At 41.3% G+C, this 23810-nt stretch overlaps 1 protein-coding gene across 2 annotated transcripts in view; it reads right to left on the bottom strand.

The window, feature by feature from the left end:
* Positions 1 to 23810, bottom strand: part of LOC126175229 (ubiquitin carboxyl-terminal hydrolase 10-like) — a 118933-nt gene that overhangs the window by 48415 nt on the left and 46708 nt on the right. For both annotated transcript variants that reach the window (XM_049921861.1, XM_049921863.1), the window contains 3 exons: positions 20913 to 21017; positions 11319 to 11483; positions 4265 to 4493 (listed from right to left, as the gene is read on the bottom strand). In XM_049921861.1, coding sequence (XP_049777818.1) covers positions 4265 to 4493; positions 11319 to 11483; positions 20913 to 21017 — 499 coding nt within the window. The remainder of the gene's footprint in view (positions 1 to 4264; positions 4494 to 11318; positions 11484 to 20912; positions 21018 to 23810) is intronic.

The following is a 23810-nucleotide window of genomic DNA, read 5'->3' as shown; positions in this document are numbered from 1 at the left end:
ATGCTTTATGTATTTTGCGGTCCTCTCACTGACAACATAAAAAAAGAGGATCCAACGCTTTGCCTGGGACCTTTTTATTTCTGGAAGAACAACTTCCATGTTACAACCCCTGGATATTAGTACATAAACAAAGATTTCGAACGTTATGTTGAGGAACAGTAAGAAAAATGGTTTTGTGAACCAAATCATGAACTGACATGAAAAATTAAGCATGCTCCACTCCACATTACTGCACACTGAGTTTCGGTTGCCGGGAAACCACTGAAGCACCCATGATCATAAAATCATTCAAGAAATGCTGCATTTAAAATACTCTGGATGGCACTGAAGACTATGTGCTCCTGAACAACACCCAAGGATGATGGGTAAAGAGGAAATGAATCTGCTTCTCTCATGCAGGCTTCTCCGGGGATACCAGTAATGATGGTGTTAGTAACTGCGCCATAAAAAATATTAAAAAATAAAAGAACAATTCACTTTATAGCAACTTTCAACTGAATAATCCATCTTCCATCTTTTGTAAAGACGTTTGTCCCCCAACTGCATTTATGGCGTCACAGAGGCTTAACACCTGTAATTTAGGGTATGTTTGCGCCTCATGTAAGAAATCAAGTTAGGTGTTCTTTTATAATAATGACTGTGTCACTTACAAATTGTTGGTGTTTTGATGGTTCATGTAAACAGCCATTGTTGTGTAAAATAAATGTAGCCAACCAGTGATGTGCCAACAAACTCTCTTTTTATCATTTTGAGTTTTAAAAATTGGGATCTGCATTACATTTAATGGTGCATTAGATCAGTGTAAATACGGTAAAACAAAATTTGGAGTCGATATCCTGGACCAGAAAACTGGAAAAAGTTACATGAAAACAGCTTGGTAGAGATGGACAGAATACGTATTTTATTATGTGCCTTGCTGCATAAGAGCAAATGAATAGATTCTTTACATAGCAGTTACAGGGAAAGTGGTAGTGGTAGTGGTAGTGGTAGTAGTAGTAGTAGTAGTTATTGTCGCCGTCGTCTTGATGATCTGTATAAAGACTGGTTTGGTGCAGCTCTCCCATGCTACTCTATCCTGTGCAAGCCTGTTCATTTCTGAGTAACTACTGCAACCTACATCCTTCTGAATCTGCTTACTGTATTGATCCCTTGGTGTCCCTCTAATATTTTTACCCCACACATTTCCCTCCAGCACTAACTTTGTGATCCCTTGGTGACTTAGAATGTGTCCTACCAACAGGAGCCTTGGGGGGGGGGGGGGGGGGGGCAGCAGCCAAAAAATAAAGAATCACATTCTACATTCAAGGTATACAAAGGGAACATAAATATAAAAGAATAACAGAAGTGTGCTTGTGAGAGTTGTTTGATAACACTGACGATAACAGAAGCTATTAATACATTGGTCTGGTGGGAATCAATCCCAAGTCATATCTCACACATAAGAAGGGATCAAGGTCACAGCTATTATGTTGTGTAACAGGCTTTGTGACAGTATATTACATGTTATGGATCCAAACAGGCTGACTCTGGGTGTTCATTCTTACTAAGAACATTGGGGTTATTATGCCAACACAAGACAAGAAATAAGTACCTGTCAGGTGGTATGCAATGCAAATTGTCCTATAAATGAGGGAACTTTCAATGAAATAAAATTTACTAATGTAATGGAACAAAAACATAATTCTCCCAGAGAAGTCAGTTGATGAATTTCAAGAAAGAATAGTGTTATCAAAACAGGTAAATTCCTTTTTTAACTGAAGGTCTGTTGAAATAAAGAGCTAAAAATACATCCACTTGTTATTCTTTCATCGATCTTTTTTTAATTAAGATGTCAAGCGCACAAACGGTGCCGGTTTTTATTAAGAGTGGTTGCAATGACAACCACTAAAATGTGTAATTAGTTTATAGATAGTATCCACAAAGTTTTAGAAATAATGAATGAAAAAACTATAAAATTAGCAGCTAAAACAAGTGTCATGTTGATGCGATTCTATTTCTCTCGTGCTCCTAAAAGACTTAAAATTATTGCAATAAATTTTTCTTATGCCTGTAGCTTCTGTGCTCCATATGGAAATCTTATACACAAGGTAAGTGCAATTCTAAATCCAATCTGAAGGACATCCTCAATTTAACCATATTCACTACTAATAATTAGTGAATGCCTACAAGAACAAAAATACCTTTAACTGTTTCTTCTTTCTGCCATATGAATACTAAAGTTAATGTAGTTTAATGAGGTATTATATAATTAAATATACAGTAGTATATATCAAGTAAAAACTGCACTGTAATTTTTTCTCTCTTCTTCCTCCCAAAATATTCCAATTTAAAAATCTGATTGAAATACTGGAACATACAAAATAAAATGACATTTGTTGTATCTGTTCATCCACAAGAGAGTGGCAGCTGCTGTGAATGAACAATGAAGAGCTTATGACAATCTGCAATGCTCAACGTACTTAAACACCAAGTGGAAAAACAATCATCGAGCAGCACAAAAATCTTAAATAGTATGAAACAATTTTTGAATACCCATATGTAGAACAAGCAGTTTTCAAACTATCATGGATTCACTGCCGTAACAAACCCATTTCCAAGAGGAATGCCAATACTGACAATGATACAAGAAAAGGTAGGTAGTAATCAGTCTTTACTGCACCATACCACATTTCTTGGGTCAATGAATACTGCCAAAATTCAGTAATATTACAACTAAAGGTGATTTGCAGTTTTACAAGTTGGAAAAGCAAAACAAGCAATAATCAATATCATGAAGTACAAAATGGAAATCAGTCTTCAATACAATACCTAATGACTAACATTCTAAGATAAGATTTTGCTAGTTCGTTTACCCTCTATTGATTAAACTTTAACAGTAACATTAACTGCCTAAATGTTCCACACTATCTCTTCACTAGATCCTCTGGCATCCAAACACTATTTCTGATACAGCCCTTTGTGACAAATTAATTATTAAAACACTAATGTACCATTTCCACACATGTTCTAACTCAAAAAACATTTTTTCATGTGTTCTTAAATGATGAGCTATCACATTTTTACATTAATGGTGATAATATCCAAAAAATCTTGACTCAACAGTCTTTCCACAATGAATCAAATCTCACATTTATCCACATATCTGATCTTGACAAAATAATGTTGTGTAGCTTGAGAACTGCATATTTTTATCACCATCAATCCAACATCACATGAAATGTTGGGAACACAATTTTCTCAGAAATATAAAGAATCACAAAAATTATGAAACTATTGCGAAAAACTTAGGATGAAAAGCACTTACAATGTGATCCTTTATAATGACAATGCAGGAAAAGAGAGCCTGCTACTTGCCGCAAAGACATGTCAAAAGTAGCAGGCAGGCACTATTGAAAGACACTTATACATAGCTTTCGGCCACAGCCTTCATTAGCAAAAGAGAAACAGAGAAACACACCATTCACACACATAAGCAAGCACACCTCACTACACATGGCCACTAACTCTGGCAGATGAGGCCAGACTGCAACTATCATGAGAGATGGCAGCAGCAATCATCTGGAGAGGGGTGGGGAAGGTATAGTAGTGTACAAGTGGGGAGGGGAGGGGGGCAGAGCAACACATTTTGCCTGAGAGCGCAGGGTCTACAATGACAACAGGTGCGGCATCAGGAGGTTGGGGGGCTGGATGATGGGGATAAAAAGGGGCACAAAGAAGAGGAGTGGCGAAACACAGGTGGGTGCGTTGACAGAGGGCAGCAAACAAAGATGGGAGATGAGAATGGAGAGGAGACCACCCTGTGGCATAACAAGCAGCTTGCTTGATTTCAAGGGCTGCTTCACTACTTGTGCCATCTCGATCCTCATCTCAACCCCCAGCTTTTCTGAACTGCAGACAGTGCTTCCTGTGTCCACCCACCCATACACTACTATCCCTTCACTTCCCTGCTTCCCCCCCCCCCCCCCCCCCCTGGATTGCTGCTGCAGTCCCACATGATAGCTACATTCTGGCCTGAGCTTGAGCTGCTGGAGTGGGAGTTCACATGTGCATGAGATGTGCCTGCTTGTGTGTATGAATGGTGTGTTTTCTATTTCTCTTTTGCTGATACAGGTTGTGCCCATAAGCTGCGTGTGACTGTGTGCAACTTATAGCAATCTATCTCTTCCTATTCTGTTTTCCATTGTTTGAATCTTTATAATGAACTGTAAAAAATTGAGTACTATGACAAACTAATAAGTACAAAAATCTGCATGAATTCACTTACTTCCATCAACTTTGAGATCAATAGGAAATTCCACAGTCTTGACAATTTTTGAACAGCCATCCAATTTGTAATCAAACCATTTGAGGTGGAGCACAAGAACATACGGCAACTGTTCTAACGTCACTTGTTGCCAGGCTTCAATCTGCTGATTTGTTTTTGAACATGTAACTCCTTCCAATTGATCCTTCCCAACGAGTAATTCCAGTGCATCCTTCACAGATTGCGCTTTCTGTATGGAGGGAAACACATATTCAATCTGAAGTAAGCTACTTTTGTATCTGCACAAAAACATAATACATCTGCAGATGTTGTGTGCCCTCATTCCCCAATGCACACACACACACTCACACACACACACACACACACACACACACACACACACACACACAGAGAGAGAGAGAGAGAGAGAGAGAGAGAGAGAGAGGGGGGGGGGGGGGGAGAGGCAGAGAGATTTTTCATTTAGAATTATAGCTATTTGCTGCTACAGTTTTACAGAGCTGTTAGCGTTTACACAACAGTGCTATCAAGAACCAAATTATATGCGGGATGGATAGATGGAATACACCTAAAGCACTATACATCACTACTGGATAACATTGTTCTATCATCATACAAGATCAATTACAATTGTGGAGTCGCTGTGCCTTTTTCAACCTGGTACTTTTTGTGAATGTATATGTTCAATCTTATGCTTGTATGACAGCATAAAATAACCAAATAAATAACTAGAACTGCTTTGCATTTGTAACAGTTTTAATTATGAAATGAGGTAAGGGGCGGGGGAGGGTTGGGTAGGGAGGTAAGGGGTGGGGGAGTGTTGGGCAGGGAGAAGGGGGAAAAAGAGGGAGTAAATGGCGAGTGGTTGTGCAGGGAAAAGCGGGAGTAAATGGCGAGTGGTTGAGAAGGGAAAAGGGGGGAGGGAGAGTGTGAGTGTGAGTGGGGGAGGGAGAGTGTGAGTGGGGGAGGGAGAGTGTGAGTGTGAGTGGGGGAGGGAGAGTGTGAGTGTGAGTGGGGGAGGGAGAGTGTGAGTGTGAGTGGGGGAGGGAGAGGGTGAGTGGGGGGTGTGTGGATGGGCAGGGAAAAAAGTGGGAGGGGGAGGGTTTAGACAGAGAAAAGTAGAGAAAATGAGGACAGGAATAAAAAGCAGGAGGAGGACGACGACGGAGAAATTGGGAGGAGCAGGGGGCCACGAGGAGGGGGGGAGGAGCAGGGGGCCACGAGGAGGGGGGGAGGAGCAGGGGGCCACGAGGAGGGGGGGAGGAGCAGGGGGCCACGAGGAGGGGGGAGGAGCAGGGGGCCACGAGGAGGGGGGAGGAGCAGGGGGCCACGAGGAGGGGGGAGGAGCAGGGGGCCACGAGGAGGGGGGGAGGAGCAGGGGGGGAGGAGCAGGGGGCCACGAGGAGGGGGGAGGAGCAGGGGGCCACGAGGAGGGGGGAGGAGCAGGGGGCCACGAGGAGGGGGGGAGGAGCAGGGGGCCACAAGGAGGAGGGGAGGAGCAGGGGGGCGACGAGGAGGGGGGGAGGAGCAGGGGGCGAAGAGGAGGGGGGGAGGAGCAGGGGGCGAAAAGGAGGGGGGGAGGAGCAGGGCCACGAGGAGGGGGGGAGGGGCAGAGCCACGAGGAGGGGGGGAGGGGCAGAGCGACGAGGAGGGGGGGAGGGGCAGGGCGACGAGGAGGAGGAGGAGGAGGAGGAGGAGGAGGAGGGCGAGGAGGAGGAGGAGGAGGAGGAGGAGGGCGAGGAGGAGGAGGAGGAGGAGCAGGGCGAGGAGGAGGAGGAGGAGCAGGGCGAGGAGGAGGAGGAGGAGGAGGAGGAGGAGGAGGAGCAGGGCGAGGAGGAAGAGGAGGAGGAGGAGGAGGAGGAGCAGGGCGACGAGGAGGAGGAGCAGGAGGAGGAGGAGCAGGGCGACGAGGAGGAGGAGGAGGAGGAGGAGGAGGAGGAGGAGCAGGGCGACGAGGAGGAGGAGGAGCAGGGCGACGAGGAGGAGGAGGAGCAGGGCGACGAGGAGGAGGAGGAGCAGGGCGACGAGGAGGAGGAGGAGGAGGAGCAGGGCGACGAGGAGGAGGAGGAGGAGGAGCAGGGCGACGAGGAGGAGGAGGAGGAGCAGGGCGACGAGGAGGAGGAGGAGGAGGAGCAGGGCGACGAGGAGGAGGAGGAGGAGGAGCAGGGCGACGAGGAGGAGGAGGAGGAGCAGGGCGACGAGGAGGAGGAGGAGGAGCAGGGCGACGAGGAGGAGGAGGAGGAGCAGGGCGACGAGGAGGAGGAGGAGGAGCAGGGCGACGAGGAGGAGGAGGAGGAGCAGGGCGACGAGGAGGAGGAGGAGCAGGGCGACGAGGAGGAGGAGGAGCAGGGAGACGAGGAGGAGGAGGAGCAGGGCGACGAGGAGGAGGAGGAGCAGGACGAGGAGGAGGAGGAGGAGGAGCAGGACGAGGAGGAGGAGGAGGAGGAGCAGGACGAGGAGGAGGAGGAGGAGGAGGAGCAGGAGGAGGAGGAGCAGGACGACGAGGAGGAGGAGCAGGACGACGAGGAGGAGGAGCAGGACAACGAGGAGGAGGAGCAGGACTATGAGCAGCAGCAGGAGGAGGAGGACAGGGACGAAGGGTATGATCTTTAGCGTGGAAACTTTTTGGATCAGGCAAAAAGTAATCAAAAACATTTGTCATGAGCCTACAGTCCGTTATTCTCAGAAATGCTTCACTTTCTGCTCTAAACATCTTAGGAGTGTGAACAGATTACGTGTGTCTTTCACCAAAAGATATGTCAGCTTATTCTGAAGATGCAACCGACTGTGTTTCAATGTTTCCTTCATTGTACCTTGAGTATTTGTCTGCCTGTTTGCTAACAATCTTTTATCACTAAAAATACCTTCCCTCACGGTAGTGAAACCGTCTTCAAACTCTGTGTTGGCGTAGAGGTAACACTTATTTGCGTCATATTCCTTGATGTTTTTTCATAATAAATCTTACCAAAAATAGTGTGTTCTGCCAAATGTTTTTCTGGTAACAATAAAACTAAATTCTTTTGTAATACACAGACATAAATATGTAACTACAATATATGAGAATTTTAGTTCAAAAACATATGAAACAGCAGGATGTACATTAGATCTGCTACATGGCACACATTGGATTCGCTTCTATAAGGGAAGCGCAGCAGTAGGACTTTTGTTTATGGCACAGGTTTTTAGTTGTAAAACAGAACATTGAAAATCAGCACTTCAATATCTGCTCATTATTATTTTTATTATCTATTGTAAACAATGTCTAGGTTGGGCGGTAATATTATTGTACGGTGGTAGAGCGAACTCAAGTGTTTCCATAAGAAACTATTGTACTACTCATGCAGCATGATTTAAATTAATCTGGATGTCACACATGACAGCTGCGATGTCTGTTTGGCATCACATATCCTCTGTTATGAGAAACTGTTAAAAGCAAACCAAGAAGGCAAGAAGTTGATTTGCGTGTTACAAAGGTAAAAGAGCCGTAGTGGGTGGTTTTTGTAATTAACTACAAAAATTCATAGCTTAGTTGACGCAGTAAATTAATGGTCTCTGCAAAACATGTAAGATTTTATATTATTAGCTGTGCAAATGTGTCAGACATCAGCGCATTTAGGTGTCACTGGGACGGAGTTCTTTAGAAGAAGGTATATTCGTCACATATCATATCTAGTGTTTCAGTTCATTACACAGCAATGCGTCCACATTAAATTTTGTATGAAACTAATGAAAATCTTTACAGAGACACACTAAATGATGCAGGGGGCCTTCGGTAATGACTGCTGTAGCTGTACTCTGTGTTACAAATGGTTCTCATAGTTTTTAACAATTGCCGGATGGAAGTTTAAGGTGACCCTTGTTCAGAACGCTCTTTGACGTCTACCAATGACATTCAATTTCAGGAACGTCAATGAAACTGTGTGTGTGACAACTGAAGACTGGCTGTCTGAGAGATTGCAGAATAATTCAACATTTCAGTTGAATCACGTCAGGAAATCCTGACAGAGCATCATGGAATGCATCATGCTGCCATCAAGTTCGTCCCATTGCTCATTAGTCAAGACCAGAAAGACCTTCGCCTCGAAATCTGTGAAGAGCTTATGGACCGCACAAAAGAGAACAAGATGTGCCTTAAGAGAATCATAAATGGTGATGAGACATGAGTCTATGGTGACATTGAGACTGAGGTTCCATCTTCACAATGGTTTAGGTAATGTTATCCAACACCAAAACAAGCGTGTCAGGTCAGTTCAAATGTCTAGAGTAATGCTGACAGTTTTCTTTGACTCTGAAGAATTACTTCATCATGAGTTTGAGCCACAGTGACAAACTGTTAATCGATGGCACAGGCATCCTGGAACTACCTATGTTCCCTCCACAAGATACTGCTACTGTGGAGTCCCTGCTACATACACCACTTCTCTGAAATTGAATCCCTTGCTCTCCTGCACCTGCTATCCCAAGCACCTGGACCAGTATTCCAGGCATCACTTCAGTAAGTTATTCAACCTGCTGACATCCTACTGCCATCTTGGGGTACCACTATCCAAAGCCTACACTATCCACAGTGTTCCTCCTTGCCAACCCCTCATAGCACCCAGACCATGCCTAACTGACCTTTTCAACTTGTCACATCCCCAAAACTCCCTACCAACATTCAATTAAATCCAGTGTCAAAAGATTCCCATAAAACTGTTGTTAATCTTTCCACCAAGCCCCTCAGTTCCACATACATTTCAGTCCTATCTTAATGCCTCATGTTCAGCCCTGCAGCGAAATTTAATCATGTTGGACTCGTCAAAGAGCTACTCTCCTCCTGGTCCCTGCAATGGGGAACACTTCTTTGCCACCAATCCCTCATACCAAAGCCAACCTAATCCCAACACTGAACCCTGCCTCTCCCAGTTCAAATCAGCATCCATCGGTGATATTCTACCGATTATCTGACACCACCTTCTATAAACTCTGCCAGAATGATACCCCTGGAGTCCAACATAACCTCCAATCCCTGCTTAAAGCCTTAGCACTTCCTAGAACCTTGCCCTTGAATCCATTTGCCACCTCATCCTTTGCATATTCACCTTTCATACGTTCCACAAAATCCAGAAGCCCAACAATCCTGGACACCTCATTGCAGCTGGTTATTGTGTCCCCACTGAAAGAATTTTGGCACTCACTAAGCAACACCTCCAACTAACTGCCCATAATCTAGCCTCACACATCAAAAATAGCAACTACTTCTTTCACCAACTCACAACTATGCCCACCCCTTTACCTCCTGGGATCCTACACATCACTGCTGATGCTACTTCCCAATACACAGACATCCCTCTTACCACGACCGAACACTACCATTCCAAATGTCCTCCACACTCCAAATCCTCTACCTCATTCACCTTACTTGCTCTATCCTAACTCTCAACTACTTCTCCTTTGAAGGGAAGGTATACAAACAAATCTACAGCAGAACCAGGACATCCTCCTATCCTAACCTGTTTTATGGTCTGTCTAGAGGATACCTTCCTAGCCTCTCAAAATGCCAAACCCCTAGTCTGGTCCAAGTTCATTGATGATATCTTCATGATCTGGACTCTGGAACAAGACTCCCCATCTTCATTCCTTCACAACTACAACACCTGCTCTCCCAACAGATTCACCTGTTCCTCCTAAACCTAGCATGTCACCTTCCTAGATGTTGACTACTGCCCCCCCCCCCCCCCAATGACTCCATTCAAACCTCTGTCAACTTTAAGCCCACCAACAGCATTCACATTTCAACAGCTGTCATGCCTTCCGCACCAAATAAATCCCTCCCATACAGCCTGGTCGCCAGGGGACAGCATGTCTGCAGTGACAAGAACTCCCTTGCCCAGTATGCTGAGCGTCTTACCAAATCTTCCCTGCCATTTCCCCATGCTTACCCAATCCTCTCACCCCCCCCCCCCCCAAAGAAGCACATTCTTGTCCATCCCTATGCCACTCCCATTACCAAACCCTTGCCACTGGGATCATATTCATGTGGGTGACCCAGGTGCAAGACCTGCCCAATCCACCCACTCAGCACTTCCTATTCCCCTGTCACAGGCTTACCCTACCCCATCAAAGGCTGGGCCAACTGTGAAAGCAGCCATGTCATATGTCAAGTCAGCTGCAATCATCGCACAACTTTTCAACTACTTTTTATACTGGTGTGATTACCAACCAATTGTCCACCTGGATGCATGGCCAACACCAAACTATGGCCAACAGCAAAGTAGGCTACCCTGTGGTGCAACAAGCTGCTGAACCTCACCACCTCTTTGCCCAATGGCTCTTGAAGCTGCACCTGTTGGCATCTACTCCCTGCACACTCTGCCAGACAGTGCTCCCCCCCCCCCCCACCTCCCCACCACCACCAATAAGCTGCTAACCATTCCCCTTCCTCACCCCATACAGATTGCTACTTCCATTCTATGTGACAGTTGCATTTCGGTTCAAGCTACCAGAGATGGCAGCTGTCTGCATGCTTGCTTGTATGAATGAATGTGTGCGTGTGTGTGTGTTTCCTTTTCTGAAGAAGGTTCTGGCTGAAAGCTTTATCTGAAAGTATCTTTTTGTTGTGCCCGTCTGCATCTCAGTATGTCACCTTTACAGTAAGTAGCAATCTATCTTTCCGTTATATTGTTGTCACTCCACAGTTTACCATTTTAACTTTCTTGATCACGTTTCCTTCTATCAAATCATTCCCACAATTTGTTTTTCTCATCAGTTGTGGCTAGCGATATTTTATTTATACAACATGGATTTCACAGAGCAAATAAGTTTCTGAAACCCAAGACTCCTGTGACATTTACGATTTTCAATTGCCTAAGACGCAATAATCTACATCATACAAAAAGAAATAGAATTTTGTTAAGTTAGGATATGGAATACTACATGTATGTTATGCCATGAGCAATCATTTACATCATGCAACTCTTCATTAATTTAACATATTAACAGGAAACATTAGTTTTTGAATATACATGTCAAATTCTTCTTACTTCAACTACAAGCAAGGAAAAAGAACAACAATTACCTCTATGTCAAGCTGTAGGGTAAAGAATGGTTGAACGTTATCTGTGAACTCATCCCCAGCACGCTGAACACGAGAGCGGAGCTGTCCTCTGAATATATCTGAGATGGGAGTTCGTCCAAAGTCAGCGCGGCGAGTGATGGAGCCTCTATTCTTTGGACCCATTTCCTATGGAAGATTTAACAGAAAGAATATCTGAGGACAGATGGAGCAGTCAAATCCACACTTCAAATTAATACAAAATTCACATACGCTATTTGCATTTATTAATAAATCACATACAAGTTACTAACGAACTTACAATTCAACTGGCTAACTTTTTTAATTAGAAAATCATGGACCTGCATCTTACACTGTTTAGCTTTACAGCATATTAATGTGTAACGTTAGTGATACACAAACACAATAATGACAATGGTATGTTCAAAAGTTTAGCTTGGTCCTCCGTCAAGAAATTATCAATTATTTTACATTGATATTTTGCACCAGAACGAATTGGAAACATGCAGTTAAGAAAGCTGATTTGGAGTAAACTTATGGGAACTGTAACATCAATTAAAACCACTGTTACATGGATATATTAATTTAATGGAGTTATAAGATGCACAGCATATTTGGCATATTCCAGTTGTCTAAAAGAGGTTCCTTCTAATAAAATCATTGATAGAATTCAAAGTAATATTTCATTAAGCTCGTTAAATCACTCTTAAGGCTCTCATGCTGTAAGTATACAGGTACCTTCAACGATTTGCAAGGCTTTTGGAGGGTATTATGTGCTTCAGTGGTTTTGTTTGTGCATCCATATATGATTGTATATCATATGGTGTTGTCAGAATTTATCTAACACCATTATCATGTGACCTGATCATCTAAACGGTACAGTACAAGTACAGTGGGTTAAAGAATTGCACTGTTTAGAGCCCGAAGTTCATAGTCAACATATTCCCCTTCATCTTTACATCCATCCTTGCACAATGTGAAAGCATTTACCACGTCACAATACATATGAAATTGCAGAATTCACAGAGTGTAATCACACAGCCTTAAACATGTATCACAATATATTGATATAAAGTGGGATGCAGCCTTGTTACTGCAACCTGATGAACGGGCCACCTCTGGCAAAGGCATGGTAAGACATTCATTTTTATTTGGGTCTATAGACAGGAAAGTATAAAATCTCCTCTCACAGTCTGGGCTTTCATTGTGTCAGATATCTGATGATAGCATCACTGATACAACCAAAATAAAGAGAGAACTCATTCAGGGTGTATAAGTGGACAAGAAAAACAAATTTTTCTGGATTTTTCCCTGTTAAAATACAGCTTTTCTCACCTGACAATACCCCAAATGAAAGTACATTTTTTCCATGTTGTTGTTGTTGTTGTGGTCTTCAGTCCTGAGACTGGTTTGATGCAGCTCTCCATGCTACTCTATCCTGTGCAAGCTTCTTCATCTCCCAGTACCCACTGCAACCTACATCCTTCTGAATCTGCTTAGTATATTCATCTCTTGGTCTCCCCCTACGATTTTTACCCTCCACACTGCCCTCCAATACTAAATTGGTGATCCCTTGATGCCTCAGAACATGTCCTACCAACCGATCCCTTCTTCTGGTCAAGTTGTGCCACAAACTTCTCTTCTCCCCAATCCTATTCAATACTTCCTCATTAGTTATGTGATCTACCCATCTAATCTTCAGCATTCTTCTGTAGCACCACATTTCGAAAGCTTCTATTCTCTTCTTGTCCAAACTATTTACCGTCCATGTTTCACTTCCATACATGCCTACACTCCATACAAATACTTTCAGAAATGACTTCCTGACACTTAAATCTATACTCGATGTTAACAAATCTCTCTTCTTCAGAAACGCTTTCCTTGCCATTGCCAGTCTACATTTTATATCCTCTCTACTTCGACCATCATCAGTTATTTTGCTCCCCAAATAGCGAACCTGCTTTACTACTTCAAGTGTCTCATTTCCTAATCTAATTCCCTCAGCATCACCCGACTTAATTCGACTACATTCCATTATCCTTATTTTGCTTTTGTTGATGTTCATCTTATATCCTCCCTTCAAGACACCATCCATTCCGTTCAACTGCTCTTCCAAGCCCTTTGCTGTCTCTGACAGAATTACAATGTCATCGGCGAACCTCAAAGTTTTTATTTCTTCTCCATGGATTTTAATACCTACTCCAAATTTTTCTTTTGTTTCCTTTACTGCTTGCTCAATATACAGATTGAATAACATCGGGGAGAGGCTACAACCCTGTCTTACTCCCTTCCCAACCACTGCTTCCCTTTCATGTCCCTCGACTCTTATAACTGCCATCTGGTTTCTGTACAAATTGTATATAGCCTTGCGCTCCCTGTATTTTACACCTGCCACCTTTAGAATTTGAAAGAGAGTATTCCAGTCAACATTGTCAAAAGCTTTCTCTAAGTCTACAAATGCTAGAAACGTAGGTTTGCCTTTCCTTAATCTTTCTTCTAAGATAAGTCGTAAGGTCAGTATTGCCTCACGTGTTCCAGTAAGCAACAGTATACTTTCCCTTGAAGATATGAAACTAATCAATCCTTTGAATCGTAAAAAGTTTTATACTCCGGTGTAGAGCTTCCCGGCACTTTAGGAAATGGAACTTTACAAAACACAACACATTTTAAAAAGATCTTTGTACTTCATTATTCCTTCTGTCCCTATCACATTTTGCAAATCAAATCCGTTCATGTTTTCCAGTCTAGATTTCACTTTTGGTGCTGCCTTTAGCTTGATTTGCACTGTGCTTGTTATTAAATTATGATCTGACCCCATTTCAGCTCCTTGTAAGGATCATACATCATTGTTTTTATATGTTTGCTATCTATGAGAACATGATCAATCTGATTTGCTGTTTTAACACCATGTTTCTTTATGTATTCTTTTATGAGGGAAGGTAGTACTGTTAATGATCATATTTGTTGATGCAGTGAAATTTATCAGCCGAATGGCATTGTCATTTCTTTCCTCCTGCACACTTTTTCCAATAGCTGGTCTGAAAATATCCTCTTTCCCTATTGCCTATTACTATCTTGATACCAGTTTTGGTAGTTTGTTTCACAGGTCTGATAAGTTTTCATAGAAGTTATCCTTTATTACATCATCTTTGTCATGAATTGGTGCATGACAGTTTATTAGTGACAAGTTGAACCACTTGGACCTGATTCTAAGATAGCATAGTCTTTCATCAATGGCTTCAAACTTTATTACTGAAGGTAGAAGATCATTTAGTACACAGAAGGCCATTCCAAATTCGTTATAACCATTTTCTTTACCACTGCTGAATATTGTGTTCTTACCCATATCTTGTATATTCTGATCTAATAGTAGTTTTTCCTGTATTGCTGCTATTGCTACATTGTTAATGTCTAGTTGTTTGCAAAGTTTTCGGAAGGATCCTGTTTTAAACATACTCTGTACATTCCATGTTCCAACTCTCATATTTAATTTCCACTGCAAGGTCATCATATTTTGGGGTCCATTTTTCATCCGAGGCATATGTGAGATATTCGTAATATTAGAGTTTTCCATAGCTGGGTTATTAGCCCTGCGTACAACCCCAACCTGGAGGACTGGGTCTTTTTCTATACGGGTGTTCCTCCCTTAGCCTTTGTAGATTCCTCTACCTAGTACAAGGCAGCAGTGCTGATTTTGGCCCATCCAGAGAATTTTATTTCCTCAGGGCCCGTCATATCTGTTGAGCTTTCTCCTACCCGCCACCTGGGGAGTCACCCATTAGGCAGCCAGCAAACTCCAGAAAAGTGATGGTGACTTTTTTTCCTTTTTGTTCTCCCCCCCCCCTTTTTTTTGCAGAGTACAGTGGACAGTGGTCTGACAGAGCATCACTGATTAATTGGAGAGTACACCAATGACTAGCTCTTACAGCCCAGTCAGCCAAGTCAAAAGAGGCAGACTGGAAGGGGGGGGGGGGTATTTGTTAAACTGCATTAAATTTCCTGGTCCTAGCCATTTTCCCTCTAAGAATGGATGGTAGTTTCCGCATTGCAGAGGATGGAAAGACTGCAAATTATTAAAAATAGAGTTTTAATTGTATGAAATTGATGTTTATGATGATGATGGGTTAGGAATAAATAATAAATGTTTGTACCACATCTAAGTCCAGTAGAACCATATTAAAGGACACATTGTGTCCACAGCAGTAAATGACTGGAGGGGATTTTTTTTTTGGGGTGGGGGGGTGGGGTGGGGGGGTAGATGCACCAGGAAAGGAGGCAGCTGGCCAGATTGTGGTCATGCACTTCCCTCCTTCATAGGTCTACGATTTGAAGAACCAACACTGGTGATTCCAGACACTCTCCACCTCACTGTGTCACAAAAGGCCACAGCACAGTATCTCACAAACTTATACCGGCCTTTCACTGCTCGTCTTACAAATCATTGGTGACGCAGTGTGCAACACATGCAGATGTAAGTTGCTACATGGAGATATGAAACTAATGCAGAAAAAGCATATGGACAGTGTCTTAAGTATATATCTTCACATTGTTCTATGTTACTATTGGGAAAATTGATTCTCTAGTAATCTTGTCCAGCAACAATAGAATTCTTCCGGGAAAGGCAACTTCCCCAGCACAACAACAGACCATTTTCAATTTACATACAGACTATACCTCCCTAACATTTCCTGTCCATTTCTCTTATGCTTGTTTTTATATTGTGTTTTTTTTTTTTTTGTTTATTGAGTGAGTACTTACTACTACCTACTGTTAAGTTAACTTCTATGAAAAACAGTCCTATAAACAATGGCTGAGAAGTGCTTAATTTGTAAATGTTATGTCAGTGATTTGGTGTTGAGGGGAAAGGAAACAGTTTGGTAAATGTGGCATCTTGCTGCTGTCTGTCATTGACAGCATATTGTTAAGTAATGTAACAGTGTTGCAGTCACTGGGTGGTAAATGAATGAATGGAAAATTCCTGCAATTCTCTCATTAGTAACTGTGTAACTGGTGAACAGCATAAATATATTCAATTCAGGAATTGCTGGCACTTGCAGGGTGGGCTACACTGAGTGTATCCGCGTACTACATAGCAAGATGGGTGACAATGTCTGGTGGAAGAGGACTGATAATGTTCAAACCCAGAACAGTAATCCACTGTAATATATTGCCTGACATATGTTGATATATTTGAAGCTCCGTAACACCTGGGTGACCTACTGCTGCTACAGAGCAAGCCAATTTAAGCCTCTGGGTCTCTTCAGATGTTGGGAGAGTCAAGTCTGGGATAATGCATTTGATACCCCTAATGTTGTGAAAAATATTCCATCTATCGATAATGGAGACAATGAAACCAACACTGCGAACAAATTTCACAAGCATCTTACAATTGGAACAGGCTCTTCAGTGTGGTAGACAGCTGACAGCTCCAGCTGCGAAGCTTTTTTTGCACAATAGCTCACGCAACGACTGCAAGTAAGTATTCACTCAATACCGTATTTACTCGAATCTAAGCCGCACTTTTTTTCCGGTTTTTGTAATCCAAAAAACCGCCTGCAGCTTAGAATCGAGTGCAAAGCAAGCGGAGGTTCTGAAAAATGTTGGCAGGTGCCGCCACATCTAACTTCTGCCGTCGAATATATGTAGCGCTACACAAGCATGCTTTGTGGGCACAAAGATAAATACTGGCGCCAAAACTTTTTTTCTCCACCCCTTGTTTCGGCCACTGCATTTTCTTACATTATCCAACGAAGTAAATACAAATTCCGTATTGTTCATCTTCGAATGTAGCAGAATTTCAATGTACTACGAAAATCCGACTGGCAAGACTGTTAGGGATGTTTGTCAATATGGCCAACTCTACGTTCAGAGTTTTTTCCTACCTGTGAGAAGAGATGGTTGCTAATAGGAACCTGATGAAATGTGAATCACATGCAGTATTCTCTTCACCATAAGAATAATACGAAAATAAACATTTTGCCATGTATTCTTTCGTGTTTGCTGCTATCTCATTTAAATCCTGCATGCCTAATAAACTACGAAACTAGAGTGAAACAACAGCAAACGCGGAAGAATATATGTATCGTGTCATGATTATATTCGTATCATTATTATGCCTAATAGTGATATAGTCAGAAATGAAGCACGGCAACTGACTCGATTTTAAATGTAAGATGACTAATTTCTGTGCAGAATTTGATGTACTAAATAAGCGGCCGCAAAGATTTTCAAACGGAGAAAAATTTTCGCCTAACTCTCGTTCAGAACATGTTCTGTCATACACAGTCTATTATTTGGTTCTTGTTGATCATTATCAAAGAAAGCAGCAGTGTAAGTAACACCAAATAGCAGTCTCTTGCCATTGTTTCGCTACTGAGACGATTCCTCTTTTAAGCGGCGGTAGCGCGCATAAAGCAAGTCATGCCGCGAGCGGCGACAGGCCGTAAATACGCACTATCAGAATGCGACAAACAATGCATGACACAGTACAGTAATGCATTTTCAGCTTAGAGTGACGTAAACACCTATAACAAAGAAAACGGCACTTATCAGATCAAAGCAAAATAAGCAATCGATTCAAACCAGACGAAGCACGTGAAAAAGGAAGGGTACCCGTATAAATACGGACGGAGCGCCTGACGCATAGCAATGGCTACCTGGTAAAGCTTAACTGCTAAGCTTACGACTCGAACCAACCTACTGTAGCTGTATCGTCTTTCATTCGACCTAAATTGTGTCTCATATTACAACGGACCAACTTTGTTTCGATTTGGAGGTGCGGCCTAAAACTTTTCTCTTCCCTTGAATTTAGAGTCTCAAATTTCAGGTGCGGCTTAGATTCGGGAAATATTTTTTTCCTTTATTTCGAGTCTCATTTTTCAGGTGCGGCTTAGATTCGAGTGCGGCTTAGATTCGAGTAAATACGGTAACCTGAAAAAAAAACAAAAATGGGCTCAGTGAAGTTATTTTGACTACTCTCATGACTGCAACAGCTAGGAAACGCTGGAGAGGTAAAATCAGTCAGAAGACTGAAAAGAGATTACAGGGCTCATGGTGGTTCGAAGAATGCTACAACGGCCATACAGGATGACTAAAAATGAATTTCCTTTCCAGCATTACAGAACAGTGTGCAGATTTACACCAGTTCTGTTCATACTCTTTTCTTGTGTTAGCATTATAGCTCCACTTAGCACCTCGTACCTCTATTCAATGTAATTTTCACACACATTGTGGAAAATAACACCCCCCCCCCCCCAACCCCGTCCCAGGAGTGTTGGCACCTGCGTCACCAGTGACTCACGAGGCGAGCTGCAGAAGAACCAGTACAGCTTTGTGGCATACCCTGCTGTCACTTCTTGTGATGTGGGGTAGGGGGAGTGGACAATCCTTTACTCTTCTGTTTGCACACCTATGGAGGAGGAATGTGCATGACCAGAAGCTGGCGACTTGCCTTTCCTCAAGCATCTCCTCTTCCCCCTGCCCCTCTCACCCTCCTGCACTGAATAATATTACTTTTTCGTTCTTTCCTTTTCTTATGTGTAAGCTATATGTAAATTGAATAGGTTATAGACACCGACAAAGATAAATTAGTGAGTTGTTTTGTGGCAAGGGTAACGTTTTGATACATCTGTATGAAACAAAATAAGAAATACTATCTTCAATTTATTAATTCCTGTATCTTCACCTTTTTGTTTTGATAAGTGGTAGGGTATGGATGTATGTTTGGATCCGTCGTACCAGCTTTGTTAAAAAATGTGTATTTCAACCATACATTAAAAGTGTTCTAAAAAGTTATTAGAAAAGCAAAATTTATTCACACATTGAAGAAGTACACCCTTATCTGTTCATCATTTTGCTCACTGCCGAGATCCTGCATCAAGAGGTTCAAGGCAGACAGGAGTAATTTGTGCGAACAGTGGAGGAGCAATCCTGCATCGACGTTGTCACAATCAAGACTACACTCAATGGAATTAATGTGAAGCAGTGCATAACACAAATTATGAACACTGACCTTGAAAGCATTGATATTGAAGGTCTGCTGATATTGGCATCAGTTGAAGTTCACCCTACATTCTGCACAGATTCATAAATTACCTTTAAATTTCTTTCAACTATTCTTTCCAATTATTCCAGCAATTATTAATGAACAATTTCCATCCCCCCCAGAAATACTTACTCACTCTCCTCTCTGTCACATCCCCGGAATACTATTTATCATGTAATAGTTATATGGCACTAAAATGTGGTACACGTTTCATATTTGTTCTTAATCCACTTCATTTAACAACAAACATCAATTTTATACCGTTAATACACTATTTTTGACAGTCTGAAATTTTTACATCCCTTGCAATGTAGAAACCATTAGTCCTAGAGAAAAAACAAATAAGACTTTTTTTAGGTCATTTAATGCAGTTTCATTTTGTACTGGGAAACATTTTCATTAAAAGTCATAGTTTGAGATATTCAAGGAAAACAAAAAAATGACTTTTAAATGCTAGCACTCTGCTGGTCACGATTTTTAGTATTCATCACACACACACACCCCTACCACTGCGACCAATTTTCCTTTGTTGAATGGACTGTTATAACACTAACTTACTGGCACATTTACACAGTAACATGAAGTAGGACCTTTTACGAATTCCAAAAATCTGCTCCACCTGGTCCTCTTCCAGTCAGAAAGCTACCTTCCTGGATGTCTGTCTCTTCTCTGATGACTACAACAGAAATCTCTACTCTTACAAACAATCCCCCCCCCCCCTCAATACCTCAACTTCTACAGCAGTCATCTGTTAATATTCCAAGGTGTCCTTTATCTACAGGGACATAAGACTTCTCTCAATGTTGACAACCTTAGCAAAGCTTTTACAGACACAAGACCCTGCCCATGTACTCCAGTAACAGATACCACTGCTTCATGTAACAACAACAAAACAGTCACCACATAAATAGGTAAATGACTTTATGCTTTCCTTATCGCCTTATATCAGCAATGCTTTAAAAAATTCAGTGGCAGCACTTTTGTTTACCATGTTGTGCCTTATAATGAGGGACATCAGTCAACAATCCTACCCTCACTCACCAAATGGTATTCAGTTTCACAACCAATCCTTTTCCATCCTTATTCCACCCATGCAATTAAACCTTTTTTGCTAGAGATCATGCCTTATTGACAAATAAGATGCAGGACTTTGCTAATAGACTGCCCCGTAATCTAGAATTGGGGTCATGTGTCCAGCATTTTCTACACTGGCGAATAAAAAGTTTTTGTGATGCCTGCAATTTTTGAACTGATTCTGGGTTATTTGGCATTGCTAACTGCAAAAATGCCATCCATTTTGTTCTAGCAGCTCTAGTTTATGACACACTGATTATATTATATGTTCTCTTACTCACTGCTTTATTTTTACACCATCATTGATTGCATAATATTAATTTATTTTATCCAAGCTCTATTCATCACAACAACATGAATAGAGCTTGGATAAAAACCAATTAGTATCATGCAATCAATCAGTTCACAAACTTTATATTTGTTATATTGTACATTAGGTACTGCATTTGGAAATCACAATGTTTTCAGCATTGTCTTACCTTCCATGCTGTTTCATCTTCATCTTGACTCTGTCCTGCATCACCATTTGCAATATCGCCATTGCTCAGGTTTGTCTGGGAATTGTCTTGGACAAGTTTCATAAGCTGAAGGGAAGAGCACAACAAAATTAAAGAAAAGATTATGACTAGCTCACTGAACAAACTTGGTAAACCATTAGAAACAGCAAAAGTGCACCAATGATATCTGCAGTTCTTCCACTGCATGCTGCAATTGGCAATTCATTATACTTGGTCATGGCCCAATCGCATAATCTTAGTTGACACAAATATTTGGACATTTCTTCCAAATTTCACTATCTCCGAGGTTTTGTTTAGGTTGGGACCCAATAGCAATTTTAAATTGATGTGAGGGACACAAGTAGCAATGCAATTTATAATCTTGGCAGTCACAAATATCTTGTCCCACATATAAATCACCTTACTAATTGGACTGTAATCACAGTTGATGTGCTGCAGATGCTCTACTTGAAGCAGAGATATTTGTTTTCTTTAATATTGTACATCTTTGGTGGCAACAATTACTATAACTACACTTAGTCGTCGGTTATTGTTGGTGGTTCTCACTTCGAGCAGACACACAAATTTATTCACTTATTGTGTGCGTATTGTGTTCTCTGCCTTATTGTCAAACCTTGAAAGTATATTCAAGTAACTTTCTCTTTTACTTTAGACCATTCATTTAGAAAATAACTATATTTCATCAGTGGAAATCTTTATTTTCATTCTTTAGGACATAGTTGTCCCAATGTACCACAATGGTAATTTGTGTACTTGTTTTTGAGTGTCATGAAATCGTTACTATTAGGTAAAAAAACGAGCAGAATGGTATTTAAAATTCAGTTGAAAATATATTATCTTTCATTTTATTAAATAAGTGGAAAAAATTTGTACTGGTATAATTTCAAATCTGCTTTTAGGTCATATGCTCCAGAAAAAGAGAATTTTTCATCACCGATGAAAGTGTTATGCAGATTTTGGAGGCTTGCAGTAGTGATGAAGCAGATAATCTGTTACTGGATGAAGAAGATAAAATTTTTCTTGAAGGAGATATAGAAGATGAAAGAGAACATGCTATTATAGAAGATCCTGAAAAATAAATACGTAGCCCACCTAGCAAAGGAAGGCATACAGAGGAAGTATCAGAACCAAATGCTGAGGTACTCGATTCCCTTCCAGATTTACCAGAATTTAAATGGTCCAGAACTTACCAACCAAGACAGTTCAGTGATAACACGAATCATGAATTTGGGAAGTGCTTTTGTTTAGTGTCAGTGAAAATCGTGAAATGCCACAGCCATTTGAAAGTTTTTCTTTCAATATTGGCCTAAAAGATTTGGTGCATGATATATTACTTCCTGAAAGTATTCGGTTCGCAGAACAATCAGACAACGCATTCAGCACAAATGAAGATGAAATCAAGGCATTTCTTGGTATGAACTTGGTAATGGGGTACTTTATTTTGCGTACATTTAGAAGCTGCTGGGCAACTGAACCCGATTTAGGTGTTCCTTCTATAGCTCAAATTATGCCACTACATCAGTTTGAAGAGATTCGAAAGTACTTACATTTTTCCAACAATGCAGATCAGTCAATAAAGGAAGACTGCACATACAAAGTGAGACCTGTAATTACCCATTTGAACAAAACCTTCCAGGAATCTCTTAGTGCAACTAGGGCTCAATATGTAGATGAGCATATGATCAGATTCAAAGGACGTAATATTATGTGACAGTATGTCCAAAATAAGCCAGTCAAATGGGGTTTCAAAATGTGGTGCAGATGTGATTCGGAAACAGGGAGAAATTTATATAGCTTTGCAGTATCACCTTGGTTTACAAAATATCAGATCATGTGGAACAGTGCACACCAAACGTAAAAACACCCCAAAGACATTCCCTCCTGAGAAGGAAATGAAAAGAGGTGATTCATACAGTCTCAGTAGCAATGGTCTGACAATCCTCAAATGGATGGATAACAAGCCAGTTTTTCTACTGACTAATTTTATTTCCCCAATACCATGTACAACAGTGAAGAGGCATCAGTCTGATTCTTCTGAAAAGATCAATGTTCAGTGTCCTCTTATGATAAGAAAGTACAACAAGTGGATGGGAGGGGTGGACCTTATGGACCAGAAGAAAGATCGACAGGAAGGCAAAGATTAAGTATTACCTGAGAATTTTCTTTGATCTTCTTAACATTGGTGTAAACAATGCATATGTAATATATTCAAAATTGGCAGAAGAATCAAATCAACACTATCATCCCTGGAGTTCAGACAATGCATTGCGAGAAATCTAATTGGAAATTATTCAAGTCGACAAAGGAATTTATCAACAGTAGTGAAAACATGAAGAAGGTTCAGACCTGTTGCAATCCAGAGTCCAGAGCACAGAATGATAAAATCAGACATAAGGAAGAGATGTGTTCATTGTGCTTCAAAGTGTGTTGAAAATCGCACTTACAATATTTGTGAACAGTGTGGTGTTAGTTTATGCTTTACTGCAAGCAGAAACTGTTTTGCAGAATTTCACATCAGACAGACAACACATACACAGCCTCTGTAATTTTTCAATGTATTAAGTGTAATGTGTTCTGTAAATGTCCTTTAAGGACCACAGGGACAAATATGTCCCACCTTTTTTTTAGCAGTACAAATAAAAATGTTTGAAATAAGAACATATTTTGTTTATAAAACCTCCAGTTACCACAGAGCACTTTAGTTTTCTTATGTACCTGAAAGGGTTAATGACATTTATGTGCATTGGGCATTACAAATTAACAAAGTGACTGGCTAACCACATTTTACTATGATTGGTAACATTAACTTCCCATCATTCATTATGCGAACTGTAACCAACAACAACAACACCTGTACAA

The sequence above is a fragment of the Schistocerca cancellata genome, chromosome 3 (assembly GCF_023864275.1).
Source record: "Schistocerca cancellata isolate TAMUIC-IGC-003103 chromosome 3, iqSchCanc2.1, whole genome shotgun sequence".
NCBI classification, from domain to species: Eukaryota; Metazoa; Arthropoda; class Insecta; order Orthoptera; family Acrididae; genus Schistocerca; species Schistocerca cancellata.
This window is presented reverse-complemented; position numbering and strand designations above follow the sequence as displayed.